The 27,395-nt window shown below is 42.7% G+C and overlaps 1 protein-coding gene across 1 annotated transcript in view; it reads left to right on the top strand.

Annotated features, from left to right (window-relative positions):
- Positions 1-424: 424 nt before the first annotated feature.
- The window catches only part of BEND4 (BEN domain containing 4), a 118,544-nt gene continuing 91,573 nt past the window's right edge, over positions 425-27,395 (top strand). Inside the window, exon 1 of the mRNA XM_069976506.1 lies at positions 425-893. Coding sequence (XP_069832607.1) covers positions 491-893 — 403 coding nt within the window. The 5' untranslated portion in view covers positions 425-490. The remainder of the gene's footprint in view (positions 894-27,395) is intronic.

Here is a 27,395-nt window from a genome sequence, read left to right as displayed (position 1 = left end):
GCTCCACACTGTAACATGCCTTCTCTTAGTTTAGCCACATTCTCTATAAATCCACAGAAGCCCTTTAAATCATTAACTCTTTATGCTCCCTGTAATAATGTGTTGCTCCTCTTGCAGACTACTTGGGATAAGCAGAGTGGTGATGTTCCAGACAGGACAGGGCACTTCCAGGCAGCATGATATCCTGCAGGATGAGGGATTTCAGCTCTGAGGGGCATGGTGCTGCTGGGCTGGAGACTCCCCACACTTCCAGCACCTGGATGTGAACATCCAGCAGAGCTCAGGCAGCTCCCAGGCAGCAGCAGCAGCTGCAGGACCCGCCCCTTCCCCCCATCATCATTAGCAAATATTACCCTAAACACTTGCTCTTTACCTCCCTTCTCCCTGCAGGCATTGGAGAGGCCGCCTGTCAATCACACAGCACCCTACACGGCTGAGCAGCAGCAGCTCAGCAGCCACAAGGAGACGAGCCCGGGGAAGGAAGGCAGAGATGGAGGAGGAGATGCAGCCAGCAGAGGAGGGGCCCTGCATCCCCAAAATCTACAAGCAAAGGAGCCCCTACAGCGTCCTCAAGACCTTCTCCAACAAGAGGTCCCTGGCCAGGAGGTACGAGAGACCCACCATGGTGGAGATCCCCCATCTGGGGGTCCCTGCAGGGCACCTCTTCCAGCAGCAGCAGCAGCAGCATCTAGCAGCCTCCATCAGTGATCAGCAGCAGCAGCAGCAGCATTACCAGCAGGCGCACAGCTCCTATCAGAACGGGCCCACCAGGGCTGCCACCTCCACCTCCTCCCAGTGCCAGCAGAGGGGAGGTGCCCCAACTGGGCATCTGGGCTCCACCAACAGGTTCTGCCAGCAGTCCGCCAGTCAGGGCAACCTAGAACTCAGCTCAGGTAGGTACCTCCCACCCTGGCTCTATGCCTGCTCTCTGGGGGGGCGCTTAGACACAATGCTTTGGGAAGTTGGGGGTCACTTTTTTGGAGGTGGATGTGTGCTCATTGAGAACTTTGGGGGGCATTCCTTTATTGTTGAGGGGAAGTTGGGGTGGAGGTAAGGATCAAAGAGATTGCTCATCTATTGTTCACTGGTAAATTTCTGGTTGAGGGTCCTTTGGGGGGTGCTGTGTATTTCCTATAGAAGGTCAGTTGGGTGCACCTGTGTGGATGGTTATTTTGTTGAGGGTAGACCTCAGGATGTGCATCAGGTTGTATGGACCCTATGTAGAAGAACTGATGGGGTGCAGTTCTAGCTGTGACTCCAACAAGGGGGTTAACTTGTAGGAAGACTAATGGGTGCACCCCTTGCCCATGATCACTTTGTGTACTTACTGTAGTTTGAAAAAAAAAAAAATTCTATAAAGTTATATATGTCATATAGGAAGGTGAGAGATTCATCTGTCATTTCAGGTAATCTATTCTTCCTCTCTTCTCCCACCTGGATTATGTGCCGCTCTCCATTCTGCTCTCACCTCTCTTCTATCACTAGAACAGGTTTACTTTGCATTAAAAGTTAACTTTCCTGAAGTTGTGTCCCTGCTGAGCTGCATCACTCTGTATAGCTGCTGTGTAGGGAGGAGATTCCTGACCATCCTCTGCATGTATTACACATACTGTAGAGAAGCTATAGCTTCCTGGAATCCTCTGATGACCTTGCTTTTACAGATATTCTGTGTTATTGTTAACCCCCCAACTGCCTACATGTAATGAAGAACAAAGAACTAAATATTCATTATATTAGCACCATTTATTAGTATTGTTATTTGTATAACAACAACAACAATGGGTGTCTATATAAACAATACATCATCCTACGGATTTGTAGCAGCGTCTTAAACATCATACCTTACCTCTATTTGCTGTGCACTATATATATGTGCTCTATAGCTCCCTGTTATCAGCCAGTTCAGCTTACTTTCCTGTTCTTTTATGAGATTACTGACAAGAAGGCCAGAAAAATGTCTGCCCTACTGCCCTAAAAATGTCACCCCATTATCTCACATGTCTCCAGTCCTGAGAACATTCAGCACCATTTACATTCTGAATGTAGGGATAATATGAGGGATAACTGCATCTGTATAAGCTACACAGGATAATATACCCCACACAGATTAGTCCAGTCATAATGAGAAGCACTGGCATGACAAAAATCATTACATTGTGTGGCCTGCTATTATCCTGCTGCAATTCTGCGCAAGTGTTTCAGCATTAACCCTTGGTGCCTTTTAACCCTGTTGCAAGTTTAATACGGGAAATAAGTGACTATTTTGCGAATGAGTCTGGTTCCTTTTATATATAAATATAGTGTTGTGCTAAGTTCATGGCCCTCATGTAATGATTATCTCCTGTCATCTGCACATATACTGGAGCCCAGGCAATTCTCCATTGGCCGCAGTGCTGAAGAATGGCCTCCCCTGATCTAATTAAAAGTCTCAGCAGTCACAGAAGTGTAGTTTTGTCCTCACCATTCATTGCCTGAATTAGATTTAGCTGCTGTATGTAAAAAAAAAAGGGAAGGCGAACAATTCAATCATCTGTATCCCCTCCTGACAAAGGCTGATGCATGATCCAGCAGAGGCACTGACAAGATCCTTGAGGCAGAGATATATTTGTGGTTACATTTACATCTGATAATGTATCGTCTGCTCTGGAGTAGTCAGACCACACGTGGTGGACTGCTGGGGTCATAAATCAGGGGACATTTCATCCAGGTTGGAACAAGGGCCCACTGCCATTTCTCAGGACTATGCAAGATAACAAATCCTTATCAACTTTTACAGTATTATCCTTAAAGGCTCTAGTACTAATGGTCCTCCGACAAAGGTGACCACAGCAGGGGACACTGTGTCTTTTAGATCATGCTGAAGGGAGCAAGCAGCAGATGTCTCTTTGCCGGCTAAAGGGAACCTACAAGAAGGATAAGACGTTGCAGGAGGTGTCATTCATGCTACACAACTATAACTAAGTCCTAGATGGAAAGATGCTTTAAAACTATTACCCCAGCCCATACAGAGACACAATATTTCGATTAGTATTTTATGCCCAAACTAGGAGTGGGTCCAAATCCACAAAAAGGTGCAATTCTTTCCATTAAAGGGATTTTTTACCGTTTATGGCTCAAAATGAGGCTGAAAACTGTTGTCTGAACATAACCTAAGACTGGGTTTGCACATGAAATTTTGGTCAGTATTTGGCTAAGGTGTCAGTTCACACCCAAAGTTTGGCCAGGACATGCATCTATAATATTGGTAACATAGTAACATACTGTAGTTAATAAGGTTGAAAAAAGACAAGAGTCCATTAAGTTCAACCTACAGAAACCCTAAAGTGTGTATCCAGAGGAAGGCAAAAGCCCACAACATCATGCGGCCGAGAGTTCCATAGTCTCACTTCTCTTACAGTGAAGAATCCGCTCTGCTGGTGGTGAAACCTTCTTTCCTCTAGATCTAGAGGATGGCCCCTTGTCATGGTTACAGGCCTAGGTGTAAAAAGATCACCAGAAAGATCTCATATAGTTGTATACATTGTATACAGATCGCCCCTAAGACGTCTTTTTTCTAAACCAAATAGCTTCAAGCTTAATAAACTGTCTTGGTACTGTAACCCATTTATTACCTTGGGCGCCCTCCTCTGCAGCCGCTCCAGTTCAACTGTGTCCTTCTTATATGCAGGTGCCCAAAACTGTATACAGTATTCCACATGTAGCCGGACCAATGATTTATAAGTGTCCAATATACACGTCCAAAATACACCCATGTGAATCTGAATTTTGCTCAGTATTCTTAGCCAAAACCACAAGTGCAACCAACATAGAGATAAAATCAAAGGGGTTTTCTACCCTTAGTATGAGTTTACAAATTGGTATTAATGCAGTAGGGGAAGCCACACTTACCATCCCCGATACTAAACAATCGGTTGCACTTCTGGTTTTGGCTACGAATACTGACCACAATACGTAGGTTGGCTTCATGTGGGTGTACTTTGGCCGCGTATATGTACTGTATCTATATTATAGATCCAAGTCCTGGCCTAACCATGAGTCTGATGACTCAAACTGACACCTTTAAATATTGACCAAAATGCCATGTGCAAACCCAGCCTCAGGCTATGTTCACAAAACATTTTTTTAAGCCTCATATTTAGCCGTAAACTGCTGGGGAAAAAAGGCCAATGCTAAACTAGGGCTCAAAAAATGGCATGTGAACATAGCCTAAGAGAGATCCTCAATGCAGACTTGATTGATGAACATTGTCAGCCATTATACTTAGTATAAAGCACATTTTACATTGTTCTTGCATGACAGTTTTGATGCCTTATTGCTTTAGGTTTTTGCAAACATAGATTTTCCTTTCATTAAAAAAATTATAGGTGCAAAATGTGAGAAAGAAACAATTTTTGCAAAAGTAGCAACAAAACAATGCAACGTGACAACAGAATAGGGAGATTTATTGTGCTGTCCTATGGTAAGAGTTCTTGTCTTTCTTTCTTTTTGTTTGTTTTTTTTTTTGCCCACAGAAACCCGAGTTCAGCTTTTATTCTGAGCTGTGATTGGTTGCTATGGGCAACAAAAAATAGTTCTACAGGTTTCATAACTCTTCTCTAATGTGAATAAACCCTAAAAGTGCCTTATCGAATACTGTAATAAGCCATCCCTGTAGATTCACATGGTAAATTCATATATACCACCTTACTATAGTGAGAGAGGTTTGGTGGCTTATGGCCTATAGACCACATGCTACTAATTTGTTAGGGTCCTATTACAAGAAACAATTATTGGACATACTTGGCCAATAACCGGTCATGCCATAATTATCGTTTTGTATGATAGCTTATGTTGAAAGGCAACAATCAGCCGATATGCACAATGTCGGCTGATCGAGTGGTCCTGTTTCTGGAAGAAAGCGGCCATGCTTTTTAACCCTTTGGGGTTTATATAGAATCCACTAGTCCAGAAATGCATGATTCTGCTGTCTGATGCATGGATATGTCAACCCCATATACAGTAGTATGGCCTGTTTCCGCACATATACAGTACCAGTTTTCACTCTGACTCAAAAGTACAGCAGAGCAAGGCCAAAGTGGATTTGGCAGGTAGGAGACTCCTTTATTTTATCCATTACTTTGAGGCCAGGTTCACACACTGTAAGACACCGGCTGTTCTGGGACCCAGCCGTGTCACAGAACGTCCGGTGTCTGGGAAGATCATCCCGGCCCGTACTGCAGTACTGGCTGGATGAACCTCAATTCTATTGAATGCATCCGTGTGGGCCCACCTCCCAATTCACCATTGCACACAAGGGAGAGTACGTCTGGAGCTGCATTTTCCATTGTGCGAACAGTCAGTGGTGTGCGGCCGCTATTTAATGAATAGCGGCCGTACAAAACTGACATGTCAGTTTTTACTGCGACAGCTAGGGATCCCGGGCGGAGTGTATACTATGGGCGACATGTAAATAATGGAGCTATTAGACATAATAATAGGTATATTGCTTAGCACCAAGCTTGTTTTTTTTTTTATTCTTTTGTGGAAATATGTCTACAATATGTATAGACTGATATGTCTATGCATAATGTCCGAGCTGCTATATGTAAATACTAGTATGTAGACTAGACTTGTTGCACTATTTCTAGATACAAAGTGCCACTATTTCCCTGCATCTTACACAGAATCACTGTGGTTTCTGTAAACTGGAATATTCATACATTTTAACCAATGCGCTTTTTATTGTAGCAGATTAGTATTGTGTATATAATTCCAAAAGAACGAAAATGATGCGGCACACGTCCAATCTTTGCTAGTGATAATTTATTTGTTTCACATGCTCGTGGATACAAATAAAGACACAGGCTACGATCGCTCGCGCTCTCACCGCGCTTCCTCTTGGCCCATATCCCATTACTACACCCCACCCCCTATATATACAAGGTGCAGTTAAAGAGACAGTACAGCTATAAATAACAACTATACAAAAGACACCATAAATAGTGAAAATAAAAACATTGATACTGCAAACGTTAGGATATAGTAGAAAACAGCAATAACTAACAATATTATATCATAAAGTGCCATCATAGAGTCCATTTATACTATTGCTTGTAAATCTGTGCGGTCATTAAGACCTAACGGACCCAGAGCTCCTGTACGTAGGATAAATTCCATTTCTTTTTTCAGTAATAAAGCATGTTTATCACCACCTGCCTTTGAGTTATTAATACGTAGCAAACCCATAAACTTCATGTGTGATACATCACCCTGGTGTTTTTCTCTAAAATGTTGGATCAATTTTGGACATCCCTTCCCTGTTCTGATTGAACGCAGATGTTCTGAGAAACGTTTGAACAGGGGTCTTATCGTTTTACCTATATAAAAGAATTTACAATTACAGGTAATCGTATACACAACATAGGATGTTCTGCAGGTGATGAAATCATTAATAAAAATATCATGGCCGCCCAAACAGATCCATTGGGTATTATTCATGTAGCTACAGTAACTGCAGCTACCACATTTGTGGTTACCCTTTGGGAGGTCACGATTTAGCCAATTATCAGACTTACTCTCTACTGTTACACGACCATGAACCAATTCGTCCCTAAGATTAGTACATCTTTTAAAGGCCACTATAGGACGTTCACCCGTGACCTCCTTTAGGAGTTCATCCTCACCCAATATTTGCCAGTTCTTATTAATAGCTGTTTTTATAATATTGTTCATAGGGCTATGTCTAAAGCTGAACACCATTCTGTTGGATAACTCCTTTTTATTTTTACGCGAGTAAATCAATTTTCTACGTGTAAGGTTTCTCGCTCGTTCTAGAGCCCTGTTCACATTAACCTGTGGATAACCGCGACTAATCAGACGCATACTCAATTCATTGGCCTGTGTTTCAAACCCCTCATCTGAATTGTTTATGCGGCGTAACCGGACAAACTGGCCGTATGGTATGGCCTCCTTCACATGCTGCGGATGGAAACTCTCATACCGCAGCAGTGAATTGGTGGCCGTAGGTTTACGGAAGCCTGATAGACATAAGGTACCATTACGTATTTGTAGGTGCACATCTAGAAAGTCTAAGCTATGACCCCCGAAACAAGATGTAAAGTGCATGTTCACATTATTGTTATTCATGTATTCCAAAAATTCATAGAACTGAGATTCATTGCCTGACCACACAATCAGTATGTCATCTATAAATCTTAGGAAGAGTTTAATGTGTGTAGAAAACCGGTTATTGGGAGAAAAAATGATATCCTTTTCAAGGTCAGCCAAAAATAAATTTGCAAAAGTGGGTGCGACCGGCGTCCCCATCGCCGTCCCAGCCCGCTGACAGTACCACCGGTCAGCGAACTGGAACGAGTTGTGGGTGAGCACCAATCGCAACATATCACACAAAAAATCAATGTAAACTGTGTCATATTGATCTAGGGATAGCAAGTGCCGACGGATAGCCTGCACACCCGCATCCTGTGGGATGCGGGTGTACAGGCTCTCAACGTCGACACTAACCAGAGAAAAATCATCCTGCCAGTAGAAATTATCCAGAATCTCCAGTAATTCACTCGTATCACGAAGATACGATGGAACTTTAGATAAAATGGGGCGGAGTATCCAATCTAGGTATTTGGATAATGGTTCTAATACCGATTCCCTACCCGCTACTATCGGCCTACCCGGGGGTCGGTCGACAGATTTATGGATCTTGGGTATCCAATACCAATATGGTTTTTTGGGGTGCTCTATCATGAGTTTCTCTGCAAACTTTTGCTTAAAAATACCCCGTTCCACACCCTCTCTGAGTAAAGTTCTGACCTTATTCTGGTAGGCAACAGTGGGGTCCCCTGTAAGTTGTACATAGGTGTTGGTGTCCCCTAACTGTCGGTAAGCCTCCTCTAGGTAGTACTCTTTGGGAATTAATACTACATTCCCACCCTTGTCCGCTGGTTTCACCACGACGTCTTTGCTCAATTTCAACCATTTCAATGCATGTAGTTCATCTCTGGATAAATTCATTCTTTCAGTCGGATAAATGAGTGCTTTAACATCTCTAATAACATTTTGAGCAAAGACATCGAGGCTACTGCCAGCAGGCAAGGGTGGGTTAAATTTAGATGGAACACCCCCTCTAAAACCGCCAGTAACTATCATCTCATTACTCCTGTCCATCCCCTGCAACTCCATCAGAACCTCTACCATCTCTCTATCAGTGTCAGTAAAACCTGGATTTAACATAAAACCCAGTTTTCCCACTTCCACAGGTGTCTCTCCTACCATGGGGTCAGTACTACACACACCCTCCTTCCCTGAGAAAAAACGCTTCAGGTTAAGTTTCCTTATGCCTTTGTACAGATCAGACAAAAAATCACTATGATCATAATCAGTATATATACAAAAATTGAGACCTTTTTTCAACAATGATATGCATGCAGGTGTTAATTCATATTGTGTCAGATTAATGATCTCCCCATATCCCTCCATACCCCGATCTGAATCGTTACCTGTGGTGCGTATTCGGGCATGTTCTCCTATGGTTGCCAAGAGACATGTTTCCGTTTGGCACCTCTTTTTGTGCTGTAGGTACACTTTTTTATGTTATATTAGGGAAAATAAAGCAAATTCCCGGAAACTAATTTCAGAGCAATAACCATGGGTAGAGTCATTGCACTTGAAGAGTGTTCATTGATATCGAGTCTGACGTACTGATAAAGTCATTTTTCAGATCCTTTTAATCCATTGTTCTTCCATGTCAGCTTATTGACTATTCCCAATTGTTTTGTATGCACATGCCGTAGTACATCAATGATCTCTGAGCCTCTTCAAGCTTCAAAGTAGTTTATTTATCCTCCATTGTGATGGGTACTATACAGAGCTCTTTCTTGGGTACTTGGTGACTCAAAGAAGAAAGTTAATAATTAGAGATGCAACCATAATATAGGTCACAACATGCTACAGACACACTGCATTGTGGAAGGCTGAAAAAAAAATAGTCTGATTTGCCTATAGCAACCAATCACAGCTTTCATTTTAACGGGACTTGTTAATAAATGAATGTTAAGCTATGACTGAAACATATAAACATAGAAGATTGTCGGCAGAGAAAGACCACTGGGTCCATTTAGTCTGTCCTTTTAGTATTTCCCTTCTTATTATCTTAGGATAGATAGAAGTTTATCCCAGGCAGGTTTACATTCAGTTATTGTAGATTTAAGTACATCTGCTGAAATTTGTTCCACGCATCTACTACTATTTCAGAAAAGTTATATTTTCTCACATTGTGTTAGGACTGCGCCTTGGCGCTCCTTGGTTCAGGTTTTGGGGCCAAGAAGGCACTGAGTTTTATGTTTCTGTGCAGTTTCCTGAACCCTATCTGAACACAGATGTATATTAGGTTTGTTCAGCCCTACCCGTCTTGCTTGCTATGCCTTGGCAGCTTCAGGGTTAACCTGCTGCTGTGCAGGTGAGCTGTGTTAAGGATCAGGGGCTGGTCCAATCAGCTGCTGGGCTGGGTCCCTGATCCTACATAAATAGTTTCCAGCTCCTGCAATCCTTGCTGGTTATTGTAGTTGTATACTCCTGTTCAGCTTTGTATTGATTCCCTTTCTGTGTTTGGCCCTTGGCTTTCTCTGCTTTGACTATCCTTGTTTGCTACCTGCCCTGAATCTTGTGCCTGTATCTGGACCTTTCTCTGTTGCTTGTCGCTTTGTACTTCGCTGCCCGCTGTTGCCGACCCTGACTGTAGACTTTAATTCCATTGTGTTTGTTTGTCTGTCCTGTTACGTGTTATCCACCTATTTCAGTGCAGGGACTGGCACCGTGGTTGCCTGCAGTCACCTAGGGCTGTCTTGTGGCAAGTAGGCAGGGACAGTGGGTGGGTTCAGCTTAGGGCTCACTGTTCTTGTCTTGTCTGCCAGTGTCCCGGTGCTAACACATTGCTTTTAATCTTTCCCCCAACTAACCTCTCACTTTGTCCTCCTGTTCTTGAGTTTTTTCTAAAAACTCTTCCCTCCTGAACCTTATTTAGACCGTTAACATATTTAAAGGTTTTGATCATGTCCCCCCTTTCTCTTTTTTCCTTCAGACTATACAGATTCAAATCCTTAAGTCTTTCCTGATATGGTTTATTCCTTACACCCTCCACTATTTTGTAGCCCGTCTTTGGACCCGTTCCAAAGACGGGCTACAATATCTTTGTTAGGTGAGGTCTCCAGAACTGGACACAGTATTCCAGATAAGGTCTCACTAAAGCTCTATACAGCGGGATCACAATCTCCCTCTTCCTACTGGTTATACCTCTAGCTATATAGCCTTCTCCTCTGAAGTCTTTTCCAACATAGTACTATCGATATGATACTCGGATAGAGGATTCCTCCTCCCCAAGTACATTATTTTACATTTGGTTTGGTACTTGTTTGGACCACTTATCTAGCAACGCTAAATCATTTTCCATATTGAATACACCATTAACGATAACCCTCTGATATCTATCCTTCAGCCAACAACAAATCCACTGAACTATCCAAGGATTAAGTCCAGTGTTCTTTAAATTCTCTATCAGCTCTTTATGGCGAACTGTATCAAAGGCTCTGCTGAAGTCTAGAGGGGCAATATCCATGTCATCCCCTTTATCCAGCACTTTTCTGACATAATCAAAGAAATCAATGAGATAAGTCTGACATAATCTGCCCGCAGTAAAACCATGCTGGTTTGGATCCATCAAATTGTTGATTCTTACATAATACATTATCTTCTTTTTTTTTTTTTTTTAGAAGAGTTTACATCATTTTTACTATTACAGATGTCAAGCTAACTGGCCTGTAGTTACTGGGCTCTCTCTACCACCCTTCTTGTGGATGGGTATAACACTGGCTGTTCTCCAATCATCAGAAACATCTCAGGCCGATTCGGCAGATTATCACTCTGTTTAATAGAGACAACAATCAGCTGATAAAATCATCATCGTTTCTTTAGGTCCAGACCTAAAATCATTGCCCGCCAACAGTAGCAATGTGTGGCCAACGGCTAATGACTGAATAAACTGTTCATACATTACCTCTCCCCGCTCCCGGTCTTCTCCTGCCCTCTGCTTGCTTTTCGACACAACACACTGTATGAACAGTTTAGGACAAGGGCTGCACGCATCACTAACTATGTCAGTGCAGCCCTTGCTAAACAATGTTCGAAACGTTTAATAGGCTCAGTAAAGGAGCACCAATCAAGGTTTCACTCCTTAACAGATTCTTGCCATTTCCTCTTTTTTTGAGGCTTTAGCAGCGTTTATAATCTGCCTTGCCTCCTTCTGTATAACTTTATACGTTTCTCTGTCATCTATACTTCCAGTCTCTTTATATCTCATAGGCTGCCTTTTTGTCCTTTTCAATAGCCTTAACACCACTAGTCAACCATAGAGGCTTGTTCTTCCCTTTTCTTTTGCTAATTTCTCGTACATGTAGTCTAGTTGCCTTTAATATGGCATTTTTTTAGTACTGAATGTTCACTCCCAAAGTTTTATCCCACCCTTTTAATTCATTACACTGGTATACATCAATTTTGCAGACTACAAGATAACAGGTGATCTTTATGTATTTTGGTGTGCTAAATCCAAAAAAAAGCACCCGTTTCCTACAGTTCCTTACAGTTCTTCCGCAAAACTCTGTTTACTAATAAACTCTTGCAGTTATAACGTAACATTATAAATAATTATATTATTTGGAAATGCTGAGTGTGAAAAAACATAATAGAGTGCAGAAACATATGCTGAATATGCAATAGGTATAACTAAATGGAAGAATACTGAATAAGTAGTTTAAAACTGCTGACGTTGGCATTTTGTGGCTACATAAGTAGCGTGAAAACCGCAACATTCAGTTGTTCACGACGCTTACAAGTGGCAGGAAATTCAAGGCGTAACTATGAAATATTTTGACAATTTAGTTTTATTTGGATTAGGTCATGATAATAATTTTTGCAATATACATTAATAAGGTAAATTGAACTGTTTTTTTAATACATGTAGCTGGATTTCCCGAGAGAAGTTAAAAGCTGGCATATTTGATGGCCCGCAAATAAGACTTCTACCCAAAGACAAAGAATTCCTTAATACCATGAAAACCATAGATAATAATGCTCGGTCTGCCTTTTCTGACGTCACTACAGACTTTCTTGGCAACTTTAGGGCAGAAAATTATAACCTTTTAGTTCAAAATTTATTGATCTCTTTTCAAAGACTCGGGGCAAACATAAGTGTTAAATTGCATTTCCTTCATAACCACCTGAACTACTTCCCTTCAAATCTGGGAGCTATGAGTGAAGAACAAGGAGAACACTTTCACCAAGACATCAAGACCATGGAACATAGACACCAGATGGAACAAAACATGATGGCAGACTACTGCTGGTGTTTACAGCTTGACAAACAACCCTGATCAGAATTATTCCAGGGTATCCAAAAAGGGAAAATTTCTCCCTAAAATGAAACTTAACACAACTATTGCTTTCTTGGTTAGAAAATATACTTGCTTTTTTGCATGGAACAAGGATATTACATGCTATTGCATCTTCAGAACTTATTACCAAAAATATTAGACGTTAATAAAACCTTTAATCAAACATTTTTATTTGTGGGAAAAAAAATTGACATATTGCATATTTTTTGCCTTCAGATATAGAATCAGCACTTTTAATTTGGGTAAAATCAGCAAAAATATTTAGGTCAGCAGATTTTTTTTTTCCAAATAAAAATAGACTAATAAATAATTATTGCATAAGTTGCTCTGGACAAATAAGACAATTTATTTATGCCCCCCCCCAGTATTCTAAAATGTACTTAAAGGCGATCTTCACATTGTACTATCCCAACTCTTTAGGAATTTCCTCGAAAACAAGTAGATGTCATAGTATCCCTGTGCAAAATCTTGCATGTATCCACTGTAGTCTGCAAGAAAACCTGGAAGTGTTGAATTTCCCCACAGTGCCACCACAGGGGAAAATAGGGCATTACACGGTGCCCAGTTCACCTCAAGAGGTTGTCTATGTAATGCAGGACAGAACAGACCCTCCTTGGTGAGAGATGCTCTTTGCAGTCACTCCTGTCCCCCTCTAGTAATTCAGAATGCCCTAATAGAGTATATGAACATGTTCTTGTTTTCTTAATGGTTCAAACTTTTTAAAAACATGTTCTTGTTTTCTTAATGGTTCAAACTTTTTAATGTTCTTTATAGTTTGATCCTAAATTCTGGAATGTTAGTGATATTATTTAAAATCTATGTCCTTAAATAATCGCCTAAAATCTGAAAATCATGCTAACAACATTTGAAGCTGACAACATTTGAAGTTTTGAGCTGAGGTCTGTGCCATTTCCTTCGTTTTTCTACTTAGCTTACCTGGGATGTAGTAGTATACGGATTCAGCAAACATCTTAGACTTTCTGTAAATCTGTATACCACTCATTAGGCTCTCTGAGTACAGTCAAGCAGAAAGATGTAGAAGCACAGCACTTATCCGAGCACATCTGTCCCTTTAAGTAAGCGATTTCTGAGGTTCTCAACACCTAGACCCAACACCCATTCAGAACTTTTGACCTGTTACTATGACAAGTCCTTTAAATGGTCCCATAATTCATAATGTTCTGTCACTGAGTTCAGCATGTGAACAGTATGTCATAAGTGGTGGCTGTGTGCAGTTCTAAAATTACTATTAGTTCAAAATATTATTATATTTATTGTGATACATTTACTTATCGGCTTTACTATATGATCACTATCGCAATTTTTTTGTGCTCACAAATTTTTCTGTGCTGTGCAAAAACTCACAGACCCATGATCAACATTTACCATTAAAGGAGTGCTCCGGCGGGGGGGGGGGGGGCTTTTTTTCGATCTGGCCGGGGAGGAGGTGGCTGAGGGCAGCGATGTCCACTGACCTCCCTGCTTCCAGCGACGGGTCCCGTATTGCGGCACTCCGGTCCCTACTGCTTGGCCGCTTCCTGGTCTCTGATGCGGGCTTGAGACGTGACGTTTCAAGTCCACTCAGCCAGTCAGTGACGAAGGCGGGATCCCACCTCCGTCACTGACTGGCTGAGCGGCCAGATCGGAAAAAAGCCCCCCGCCGGAGTACCCCTTTAAGTGGACAGGCCTTGATGAATCTTGCCAAATTATTTTGCTCAATTTTTTTTATTTATTTTTTGCCAAAAAAAACAACAACACCAGGGTAGGAGTGGAGTACTGCTGTGCTATTTTTATGCACAAAAACTTAAAAACCACAAATGATACATCTGGCTAATAAAGCAGCTAACAAAAAACCAAGCCCAGGCCACGTTTGAAGTGTATGATAAATGTGCCCCTAAGAGTATTTTATCATGGCTTAAAGACTTTGGTGCAAATGTCAGTATAGAGATGTGCTACTTGTAGAGCTAAAGTTGAGACATTTGCAGTATTCTGCTTTTTCTTACAAACTTTAGGGTGTCAAATTTAGACTGGTGCAAACTGGCCACAGCAACCAATCACAGCTCCTCTTTCCTTTCACCAGAGCTAGATTGGTTGATGTGGCCAGTTTACACCAGTCTAAATTTTACACCCTTTGGTAAATCTCCCCCTATGTATATACGCTCCGGCCGGGATCCCATAGCAGTAAAGACAGTGTTCCACACCGTACCGTACCGTTGCCGATGGCAACAACGGCCATACTTTTACATAGTGTGAACATAGCCTAACAGTGTGTAATCCAGCATACACAGATACATGACTAAATGGCTTTTCTGCATGTTACAATAATTCCGGTAACTTTGTACTTGCAGGTTATGTCACTCATTATTGGGTGTCCTGTTACTGGTTTACAGATGGTTGTATATAAATGTCACATCCCTCTGTATGATACATGAATTGATACCTACACATCGCACAATCTCACAAAATCAAACTTGAGATTGCAGTATTCAGTTAATTTACCATACTAAATTGTAAGTGTTGTTTTTATCTATGTAGCCAAGCTAGACATCGGTCTAATGAATTATTTAATATAGCAGCAAAAGGAAGCGTATGAAGAATAACATAGCTAAAAAAAATTATAAATGGTGCCACAACGTTCCATTGGTTGTGTAAGGCAGCTGCCACACATGCCAATTTCTTTGAGTCAGTGAAGCATATTTTGGTAATCCCAGACAACCCCATTAAGTTGGTGCTATTATAGTTTTCCTCTTCTTCTACCTAAAAGTTCACAAGCATTATTATAGGATGGCAGTGCATTGCCCCTGACTTACCCCTATTACATGGGGCGACTTGAGGAGCAAAAGAGCGCTGTCAGTGCTCGTTTGCTCCTCTTTCCCCATTGGTTGCCGGCGCTATTACACGCAGCGGCAGCAAGAGGGTGAGTACAGGGGGGACCGTGGGGAATTGCGGGGGGGGGGGGGGGCTGCCCGGGTGATTGCTAGATCGTCCGGACAGCCCATAGAGCATAGCGTGGTCTGCTGCCAGTGCTCCTATTCCACGGGGCGACATCCATATAGATCCATATAGATCGCTGCTATATGAGTTGATTATCTTTCAACATGTTGAAAGACAAACGACTGAAACAATCAGCCGACATCCTTTATGTCGGCTGATCGTTTGTCTTTTATTACACGGAACGGTTATCGGACGATATGTCAGCCAAATACGGCCAATAATCGTTCCGTGTAATAGGTCCTTTAGTAAGTTACTTTATCATCGGGAACAGAGAGGCATAGCAACAAAATAAAAATGAAATCAAGGCACTCAGGGCTACACAATTATATAAAAAGTTATATATAGTATATGTTCTTTTGAACTTTTATTACCTATTTGCATGGACCATTCTATGTCCACCCTTGCTTTAGGGTATATTTACCCACATTGACTAAAGCCCCTATTACATGGGGGGATGTGGAGAGCAAGTGAGCGCCAACCTGTCAGGTCAGCGCTCACATGCTCCTCGTTCCCACACCCAATGCCAGCACTATTAGTTGCGCCGACAGCGAGCGAGGAGTAGTGAGTAAGAGCTGGGGCGTGGTGGCCTGCGGGGGGCTGTCTGGGCGATTGTCTGATCGTCTAGGCAGCCCATAGGAGACAGCGGCGTTCTGCTGCTGCCGCTCCTGTTATGTGGAGGGATGGCAGCAGATCGTTGCCAGGCTGACCGTTACTGTTTCAGCCTGTTGAAAGACAACAATCCGCCGATATCATGTATGTTGGTTGGTTGTTGACTTCTACTACCCAAAACAACTATCGGCGGTAACAACCGTTATCGGCCGAGTATGGCCGATAATCGCTTTGTGTAATAGGGACTTAAGGTGGAATAAACTTTTACTACGACCATGATAATAGGTACTATAAGTCAATCATGTTGGCCATCTCGTCGGAGTAATCTCTGTTTTTTTTAAAGAAGTGTCAAATAAAAAGAGCATTAAAATCCTATCATTGGGTCAGTATTTTTCCCCTCTTATTTCATCCTATGCCCTTACTGGCACATATTGTACCCACAGCCTACTGATATGGCACAGTCATGGGCCCCAATTGGCCTGGTAGGCACACCTGATTTATTACAGAGAGAAACCAATCTTTGGCTATTTGCCCACTTCAAAATTCTCCAACGCATACGAATGTGTTACTTCTTCTTCTCAAACACAACAGAGTGACAGTGCCAGTCTCATAGACACATCTGCCCTTAGCGTTTCATTATTTTTCTTCTGCTTGTCCGATTTCTAGCCAAGGACGGTTAAAAAAACAACGGAAAAGAAAAAAAAAAAAAGATAAAAGCCTAGGATGCAGCGCTTTGTTTACTCATCTCTCATCTTCTCCGAGGACAGCTTGGAGTTAAACGCAGAAGAATTTTGATGTGCGACCGAAATGTGGCATCAGGAAATGGGAAACTGCATCTTTAAGCAGAACACAATCAAAAATGAATTACAATAAATCCTATATAATTGCATAGGTCATTCTCTTTAATGAGATTTTATTAACCTGACTGTCAAGCTTTTGAGTCAGGCAGATATTTTATCTTCTTCAACTGATAAAAGTGTCAGCTATAAACCACCGTATAAATATTCATAAATCTACACATCTGTGGCAGCCTATCAGCATCATTCTTTTGGACATTAAAAGCATTCTAATTACTTTCTGTCTCGCAGAGCGGAGATGCTGCCTGCTATAGTGTGTGTTTGGCAGTCATGATTGCTTTTGTTTGCCGTCACAAATAGCAGCAGTCTATTCCTTCCACTGATAGTTCACAAAATACTCCCGCTTTTTGATTGATATAGATGGAGAAGGGAAGGTGTTATGCGCATTCGGATAACATATCAAAGGATCCATTATTCAGATGGATTATAAGATGCCCTTAATAACCGTGTAATCAAAAAATCACCGGCAAAAAACCTTGATCCGCCCTGATCTATATGATTGCAGGCAGTAAGATGTTGCATAAATATATGAATGTTTAACATGTATGATTTTGTGGCAGAATAGATAGGAGGTAGATAGATAGATAGATAGATAGATAGATAGATAGATAGATAGATGATAGATAGATAGATAGATAGATAGATAGATAATGATAGATAGATAGATAGATAGATAGATAGATAATGATAGATAGATAGATAGATAGATAGATAGATAGATAGATAGAAGATAGATAGATAGGAGATAGATAGATAGATAGATAGATAGATAGATGATAGATAGATAGATAGATAGATAGATAGATAGATAGGAGATAGATAATGATAGATAGATAGATAGATCGATAGATAGATAGATAGATAGATAGATAGATAGATAGAAGATAGATAGATAGATAGATAGATAGATAGATAGATAGATAGATAGAATACTGTATGTAAAACAAATCCTACATACCGGTAGAATTATAGAGGATTTTAAGATGCCCTCATTAAAGGTGTTGTCCTGGAAAGTTTTTTTTTCCACAAAGGACTTGGGTGCTGTAAAATAAATAAAGAAATAATTCATACTCACCTGCCTCAATCTCCTGCCGCTGTTGGTTTACTCTCCAGTTATTCTACCTGCTCCTATTGATTCACCAACCCTGCAGGAACCTGCCTGCCCAACCAATTACTAGCCGCAGTGTCTGGATGAGTGGATGGTTCCTGTGTGGTCGACACATGATAGAAAGAAGGAAGAAGCTGGGAGCACTAGGGAGCAGCAGCTGTTAGAACAGCAGTGGCAGGGGAGCAGGGCAGGTAAGTATAGGTTTTTATTTCTGAAGAACCTGGCCCTTTTTAAAAAGAATTTTTTCTAGACAACTCCTTTAAAGGGTTTCTCTACGCTGACATCAAGTAAAATAGTGATAATACTGCAGAAACATATAGCATTGCTTACCAGTGTGACCCAGTTTTGAAGCCACCAAATATCAATCTGTTTTATTTGTCAGTAATCCTTTCCACTACCATGATCCTCATTACCTTCTGTTTTAGCAGTTTAACAAGTCACAGAATGCATTGCTTCCTCTTAGATCTCCATCACAGCTCTGGTACTCTGCCTACTCAGCTCCCACAACACTCCTCCAAGTTACATTCCCAGAGCTGCTGTACAGCATTGCTGTACACAGCAGACAGCAAGTTTGCAAAAGCTGCTGTATTATTGCCTGCCACAAGGCTGCAAACATACTGTATCTAAATGTCCCAAAAAGACATGTACAGTATGTATATAACAGGAAGATGGTGTTGTAGGCAGGCTGTAAGAGCTGGACAGAGGCAATGACATCACTCAGGGGGTGAAGCTAGAGCTCAGACAAGATCCAGCCACACCTCCTGAGCCAACAAATGATGTTTGATGTTCTATCTCGGTGGTGGTGGGGGTGGGGGGTTAAAGCTGAAACACACTAAAGTCAGTACTATTATTGGTAACGTTAGTAGTCTATAAATCTTGGGGTAATAATTTTATGATGAAGGCAGATGTATATTGCATATATACACCGATCAGCCATAATATTAAATTCACCTGTCTTTTTTTTTACTTAACAAAAATTATTTATTAATTCCTTAATTGAAAGTTAACAAACAAGTAGGCCTGCAAGCCGTGACATCAGCCAACACGAGAAGTCAGGTAGGCTCAAGAATAAGTTATATATCTTCCACTTATTCCATTTTATTTAATCACACTCCACCACCCCCTCCCTCACAAGGGGCACGCCACCTATTTAGGGCTTCCCAGATTCCCTAAGGCCTCATTGGTCCAGTTTCTTTTATATATAGCCATTAACCCCAAATAACACAGTTTTGGGAGTTCCAAAACTGTGTAAATCTTTGCGCTGCTGTACTGGCTGTGAGCTCTGAGGTCTGGTCTGCAGAACACTGTCCGTGCATGGACAGTTTTTTGCAGGTGTGTACCCTTACAATGTTAACAGCAGATTCTGTATGTTGTGAGTTGGATCTATAGATTAGGCATTGAGAAATTTAAAAGTAGACTGCACACCTTGATCTCTTTGTCATTTTCCTCGTTCCTAAACAGTTTCTGCCTACAGGAAAGTACTTGGTCTGCAAAAATGATATTGGTATGTGTCCAAGTAACATCCTCATGAATGCCAGGAGACAGGTATTTCCCAGGACATTACACTGCCTCTGCTGGCTTCTGTTTTTTCCCATAGTGCATCCTGGGGCTCAGGGGCGTAGCTAAAGGTTGATGGGCCCTGGTGCAAAATGTTAGCTTGGGACCCCCCATCTCACCCGATCAGGCAAAGTCCTATCTAACGTTATATCCAATTAATCTTATGTGCCACCATGTTCTAATGCACTGCGACTGCCTCCACCTCATGTACTGCACTACTGCTCCTATAATTAATGGACTGTACTGTGTCATTGTCTAATCATTGTATTCCAATCTTTGACTCTCCAGCTGAAAAACTACAACTCTCATCATGAACTGCCAGTTGGATATGATGGGGGTTGTAGTGCTGCAACCTGAAGAGCCAAATGCTGCAAAACTCCCATAATAAACTATCAGCAGGGCACGATGAAGTTTGAACTTCTGCAACCTAGAGAAGTCACCTGATATCACCTGCAGTCCTATGTAACACCACAGATAACAGCGATATCCCTCTGAGTACAGATAATGTAGTAGATGTCACATGCAGTCCTATGTAACACCACAGATAACACAGTGATATCTCTGAGTACAGATCATGTAGTAGTCACCTGCAGTCCTATGTAACAGCACAGATAACACAGTGATATCTCTGAGTACAGATAATGTAGTAGTCACCTGCAGTCCTATGTAACGCCAGACAACACAGTGATATCTCTGAGTACAGATAATGTAGATATAGACCCCCTGTGTAGCCCCCCATAGTATAGACCCCCTGTGTAGCCCCCCCACAGTATAGACCCCCTGTGTAGCCCCCCCACAGTATAGACCCCCTGTGTAGATCCCCACAGTATAGACCCCCTGTGTAACCCTCTCATAGTATAGACCCCCTGTGTAGCCCCCCTCCCATAGTATAGACCCCTTGTGCAGCCCTCCTCATAGTATAGACCCCTTGTGCAGCCCTCCCAGTATAGACCCCTTGTGCAGCCCCCCCAGTATAGACCCCTTGTGCAGCCCCCCCTCATAGTATAGACCCCTTGTGCAGCCACCCCCAGTATAGACCCCTTGTGCAGCCCCCCCTCATAGTATAGACCCCTTGTGCAGCCACCCCCAGTATAGACCCCTTGTGCAGCCCCCCCCCCAGTATAGACCCCTTGTGCAGCCCACCCCCAGTATAGACCCCTTGTGCAGCCAAGCCCCTGCCCCCCAGTATAGACCCCTTGTGCAGCCCCCCCCAGTATAGACCCCCTTGTGCAGCCCCCCCCAGTATAGACCCCTTGTGCAGCCCGCCCCCCAGTATAGACCCCTTGTGCAGCCCCCCCCAGTATAGACCCCTTGTGCAGCCCCCCCCAGTATAGACCCCTTGTGCAGCCCCCCCCCAGTATAGACCCCTTGTGCAGCCCCCCCCAGTATAGACCCCTTGTGCAGCCCCCCCCAGTATAGACCCCTTGTGCAGCCCCCTCAGTATAGACCCCTTGTGCAGCCCCCCCCAGTATAGACCCCTTGTGCAGCCCCCCCAGTATAGACCCCTTGTGCAGCCCCCCCAGTATAGACCCCTTGTGCAGCCCCCCCCAGTATAGACCCCTTGTGCAGCCCCCCCCAGTATAGACCCCTTGTGCAGCCCCCCCCTGTATAGACCCCTTGTGCAGCCCCCCCCAGTATAGACCCCTTGTGCAGCCCCCCCCCTGTATAGACCCCTTGTGCAGCCCCCCCAGTATAGACCCCTTGTGCAGCCCCCCCAGTATAGACCCCTTGTGCAGCCCCCCCCCTGTATAGACCCCTTGTGCAGCCCCCCCCTGTATAGACCCCTTGTGCAGCCCCCCCCCTGTATAGACCCCTTGTGCAGCCCCCCACATCGCAACATTTATGTAAAAAAAATAAAAAATAAAAATAAACTCACCTTAGCTGGATCCTTGATCTCCCTCAGGCCTGGCAGCTTCTCTTCAGTTCAGTGAGCTTCCGGGATGCCGGCCCCGGCCAGAAGCTCACTGATGCAGGACCGCGGTGCCCGGATTTCTCTTCTCTACTGCACGGCGGCTGACATGTGACGTGATGACGTCACATGTCAGCTGCCGAGGAGGAGAAGTCCCGGCGCCGCGGTCCTGCATCAGTGAGCTTCCGGCCGGGGCCGGCATCCCGGAAGCTCACTGAACTGAAAGAGGTCCGGGGGGCATATCCCCTGCCGCGCCCCCCCCGGATTGGGGGAGCACAGGAGGAAGTGGCAAGGGGGGCCGTGCGGGCTCCCCTAGCGTAGGGGCCCGGTCACCATGGCGACCCCTGCGACCCCTATAGCTACGCCACTGCTGGGGCTATTTCTTCCCATAAGTAAGCCACACACATAGGCCCATCCATATGATGTAAAAAAAAAAGCTTATTATATGTTGTAACACCACCTGTAAAATTGTTCATGCCTTTGCAGGTGTTGGTTGTTACCTCTTTATATGAAAAATTAATTAATTTAGAATTAGTTAAAAAAAAAAGAAAGCTTAATTCATGTGACAAATCCACCAGGAGAGTAGGGTGTACATCGGGGAAATCGGGCACATTTTTGTGCAACCTGGGTGGTTTGCACAATAATCTGACCTTTTCTCTGCCGGGGTGTCTTTATAACAAGGCAGGCTAACCTCTTCCCCCCATACATACACCTCAATGAGCTTTGATGCCCCATAGTCCGTGCAACAGTAGTTTTGGTAGGTACATATGGTAGGTGCTAACCACAATATACTGAGGACACCCCACAAGACCTATGATTTTGGAGATGCTCTGACCTAGTCATCTAGCCATCGAAATTTGGCAAAAAGTTGCTCCCTACATTTGCCCATTTTTGCTGCTTCCAACACATTTTAATGCAACATTTTAAGGATTTGTGGTTAGATACATCATCTTGACAATGGGATTGTAAAGCTTTCCCTGTGAGGGTGGTAAAGGCAACCCTGTCTACATTGTAAGTACAGACTGTGGTGAGTAAATGTCAATAAATTGTCCTTTTCCAGGATGTTTGATTTATTATTCTGGATCTTGGTTGGCTACCACTAATAGGGATCATTAAAGTACCCATTGGGACTGCCACTGAGAACCTTAGTAGGTCCCAGCTGCTTCTTCTCTCCCACAATACTGTCTCTGTCAGCTTTCATAGTAGCTCTGATGTTCACTAACTGTGTTGCTAGAGACCCAGGTAGGAGAGTATCTGTAACCCTGCTGCAGCAACCCGATGCACTGTGAAAGTGAGTGCCAATCTGCTAGATCGATGCTTGCTTACCAAGCCTATTACAGCTCCATGATCTTGCAGCAAGGGCTGCATGGACATTCTTAGTGATGTCCATGCAGCCCTTGCTAAAGAAAGTGTATGATAGGTGTAAAATAATAAACATTATACTTACCTCTCCAGGCTCCCCTGGTGTCCTCTGGCCTGTTCTGAATGTTCCCTGCTGAACGCAGCCACCACTGGCTCTTCTGAAGACATCTCTGTAGTGACAGGTCATTTAGCCAATCACTGGGCAAGACAGGACTGCACCACGGCCAGTCATTCAGAAGACTCAACGGTGGCTGCTGTTAACGGGGAAAAGCCAGGACACCAGGGGAGCATGGAGAGGTATAATCATTATTAATATAATTTACCTTGTCATCGTCTGTCGGCCGTGCATCGCTATTACACACAGCGATGCAGACTGGCTGCCGATGGTTTTTATACATCTTGAAAGACCACGATCAGCTGATGATTGGCTCTCCCGCTGATCGTTGTCTTTATTACTCAGAGCAATTTCTGCTCGAATCATCCTGATTGGACAGATAATCGCTCCATGTAACAGGGCCCTTAGAATACAGGTCAAAAAATAACGTGATTACCATCTGTTAGCATTGCTGTTGTGGCTACGGTCTCCGCCAGCTTTTAAGAAAGAGCATTATATGTTGCCAGCTTATGATGTGAATATGACACATAGCTTGTAGATATAAAGAAGCTTTTCTTAAAGGGGTTGTTCAGAGTAAAGATTGGGGGGTGGAGGGGAGGTGTTCCCAATGCTTTCACCAGAGAACCAGTAAAAAAAAAGTTGCAAATACTTGACTTAACCCCCTCGACCCAATACACTTCCACAATCCTGGTCTGGGCTCACTTTTGTAGATGTAAATTATTCAGTGTATAGTTCATAAAATTCTACATTAACACCAATCGACGATGTAAATGAGGCAAGACGCGTCTACCAGGGTAGGGCTCTCTAGATCCCTCTCCCTCAATTTGGGGGTATGTTTTAGCCGAACCGCCTATGTGATTTGTCCACTGTTCCTTGGTGGTGTTGGGGAGCAGTCAGACAATCCTTTCTGAAAATTTCAAAAATTACAATATTTGATTTTACAGCTTGAGGTTGGGTTCACACAGCGTGAGACACCGGCCACTCTGTGAAATGGCGGGGGTCACAGAACGGCCGGTGTCAGTGAAGATCGTCCCAGACACTACTGCAGTACTGGCTGGATGCATTTCATTTATGTTGAATTGGGATGCGGGTACACCCATATGTGCCCGCATCCCAATTCACCATTGCACACAAGGGACAGTGTGGCCGGAGCCGCACTCTCCATTGTGTGACCTGACAGTTCTGTGCGGCCGCTATTCAATAAATGTCAGTCTTTCTTGTGGCAGCTAAGAATCCCGGCCGGGGCGTATACTATGTGTATACACTCCGGTCGGGATTCCATTCATTTTCAATGCAAGGTATCTTTTGAATTAATCTCGGCCGTTGTTGCAAATTGCAACAACAGCCGTGATTAATTAAAGAAATACGTTGTGTGAACTTAAAAGGCGTAAACACCCTTCTATACTGCTGATCAGGAATGGAACCTAAGCAGGGGCTTCACAATGCAGCTCTGTATTCTCAGTCTCTGAAGCTCAGCATGATAGCTGTCGAATGGACTATCGTTTATTTAATTGCAGTAAATGGAAGCGCTTGTGAGGTCCTGGAGTGAAGAGCATTATCAGCTTTAGCTTCTACAAAGAAATTTCAAAGCTGAATATTTGTTTTCTTCTAGTTTTCCGAAATTGCGCCCCACCCCCCAGCACCCCATGTGGCCACCTTTCCCACCTATATCTATCCTGGCTTTGGCGCTAATAAAACCTTCTTTCTTGTAGACGTGAATGCCCAGTGAATGACAAGGAAAGTTAGAAACCACAATTGGTCCCCTATAGAACCCGTATGTGCTGTCAGAATGATAAACTACAGTATGGTTATGATAACTAGAGATGTCGGAGATGTTGGCTAGTTGAGGAAAGGTTAAAAAAAGATTGAGTTCCTTTGGATAGATACGCATGACCAACAACCCATCCCCCCAAATCTCCCTTACCTATTTATCTATCTGTGATCAATCTATCCATCTGGCCATCAATACATCTTCCTATTTCTCCTGCTGTCTAGATATAAAAGTGGACAATCATTTATGCAGATGCATTCATTTTAAAGATAAAGTCAATGAAAGACATCAATGTTACAAATGAAATGTGTTAATTCCTTTATCTGATTCCTTTACACAAAGGATGTGGTAGAAACATTGTATCTGTATTTCCAAGAAAGTAATTTTCAATCTCTTCACAGAACACCAGAACTGACATGTAACTAATCATATCTATGGTAATGTTCTTTCAAAATAGAATCCACTGGGGAGACTTTTTTCTGCATTGATTTGCAAATACTCTTTAATTCCCGAATGATTATGTTGAGTGACATGCAGAATTCACTGAAAAATAACACTGTACTTTTATTATTAGTATATCTTAAAGAAACCCTTCAGCTGGGAGATATAGCCTCTCCTGTCAGCTTCCTACAAGTCTGCCGTCTACCGCTCTACATGTTCTCTATCCGTGCGGACTAGCAGCCATCTTCTCTTATGCAATTCAGAGGCATAAGTGCTAATGTCAGCAATACTTGGGAAGTCCATGATATACTGCTAAAATATGCCATTGATGTCCATCTGATGGGGGTGTTTCTGCTGTGACCCTCATTGTTTGCTAGAACAAAGTCCCTACGGCACTGTGACCTTGCTGGCTCTTGATGGCTCTGCTTGTCTTTTCCAGAAGCCCCATGGTCATCCAAAAAATATTCTTGGCAAAAGGAATCCCATTCTTTACCGCCATTCTTTTTTTTTAGATGTGTATACACTGGGTGTGAAATGGTAGAAAATACACAATTAGACTACTCAGTACTACTAGTATTCAGAATGATCAATGGGTTTGGACTAGTAATGTCCTCATGTTTCCTTCCGTCTTTAATGCAGTCACGTAGATCAAGTTATTAGCTCCTTAGAAATGTATTTCTTTTATATTTAATAGGAATTATAGGATTCTAATTCAATTCAAGTTACAGTCACTAGATCACTAGAGATCAATTGGTGATCCAGGGATTTACTGTATTCGGATCCCCATTTGGAGTTAGAACTTTTTTCCCTAAAATGACTAAATTATTTCAACCCATTGAGATTTGCCTTCTTGTGGGTCAACGCCAGGTGGATTTATGATTTTTTTTTCCGTCTTAGAAACCATTTAATATTAATGGGGAGTTAAGTTTTTTCTAATTACTATATTCATTTTTAATAACATTTAGATAAAATACCAATGTTGTTACATAACATAAGAAAGAACCTTCAATCCCATCCATAACTTTGTGGAAAGGAAAAAAACTATTTAACAATATATTTGCAAGTAAAACAACCTCAGATTCTGTCTGTCCCAATCCTGGAAGTGTGGAGGAGCTGCAGATAACCCCTCCAGAGTTACGTCTAACCTTAAAAGAGTACTCCAGCAAAAAAAAAAAAAAAAATCTTTTAAATCAACTGGCGACAGAAAGTGCCAGAAACTTGTAAATTACTTCTATTAAAAAATCTTAAGTCTTTGGCCATGTTCACATGGCGTAAGAGACCGGCCATTCACGGAACGGCAGGTCTCTGAGAAGATCATCCCTGCAGTATGGGCCGGATGATCTTTTGGGCCGCAGTGTTCTGATGCGGGCGCATCTGTGCTTTCTGTCATCTATGTTTTCTGCGGCCGCTATTTAGTGAATAGCAGCTGCAGAAAACCATGTCAGTGCACACTATGGAGCGAGCGGCTGTATACGCTCGCTCTACAGTGTGCACTGACATGGTTTTCTGCAGCCGCTATTCACTGAGTAGCGGCCGCAGAAAACTGAGGTGGCAGCAAAGAGCACTGTGTCAAATTGGAGAGAATGCCCCACTTCCTGCAAGACATACAGCAGCTGATAAGTACTGGAAGACATGAGATTTTTTTTATAGAAGTACAAATCTCTGGCACTTTTTGACACCAGTTGATTTGAATGAATTTCTCTTTCGCTGGACTACCCCTTTAAGAGCTGAATCAGATGATTGTACTGTATCTTCACCTCCTGTAGTTATAGTATTAAAATACCTAGAGTTGCTGCTTCATACCCACCCCTTGACTCCATGGAATCAATGTTATCTACTTCTCCCCTGGTATTGTTATTGCTGATTGGTTTATAGCCGAAACTCAGGTATAGCAAAATTGTGAGCATGTCATTTATATAGTTGTCTTTTACTTGTTCCTTTGAGCTTCTTAATGTCATTCTGAATTTGTGCTTCAAGTGCATGGATTGGTAAGGTTAGTGCCATCTTGCTTTCTATCTACAGTATACTCCAAAATCTTCAGTAACATCCAAAGGTATCTACACGTTCCAGCTCTCCATTCTGAGAAAAAAAAGGTTACAGGAAATACCATGACCCGGAGAGTTGAGGTCCTTGTGTTTATAGACACAGCTTTACATTCATTTTTCAGTCTCTTATATTTGCTCTGCCACGTGCCATCTCCATTATATTTCTTAAAAGCTGGATCTTTTGATGTTA

This window comes from Dendropsophus ebraccatus, chromosome 7, assembly GCF_027789765.1.
Source record: "Dendropsophus ebraccatus isolate aDenEbr1 chromosome 7, aDenEbr1.pat, whole genome shotgun sequence".
NCBI classification, from domain to species: domain Eukaryota; kingdom Metazoa; phylum Chordata; class Amphibia; order Anura; family Hylidae; genus Dendropsophus; species Dendropsophus ebraccatus.
Note: the sequence above shows the minus strand (reverse complement) of the source record. Positions and strands in the feature narration are given on the sequence as shown.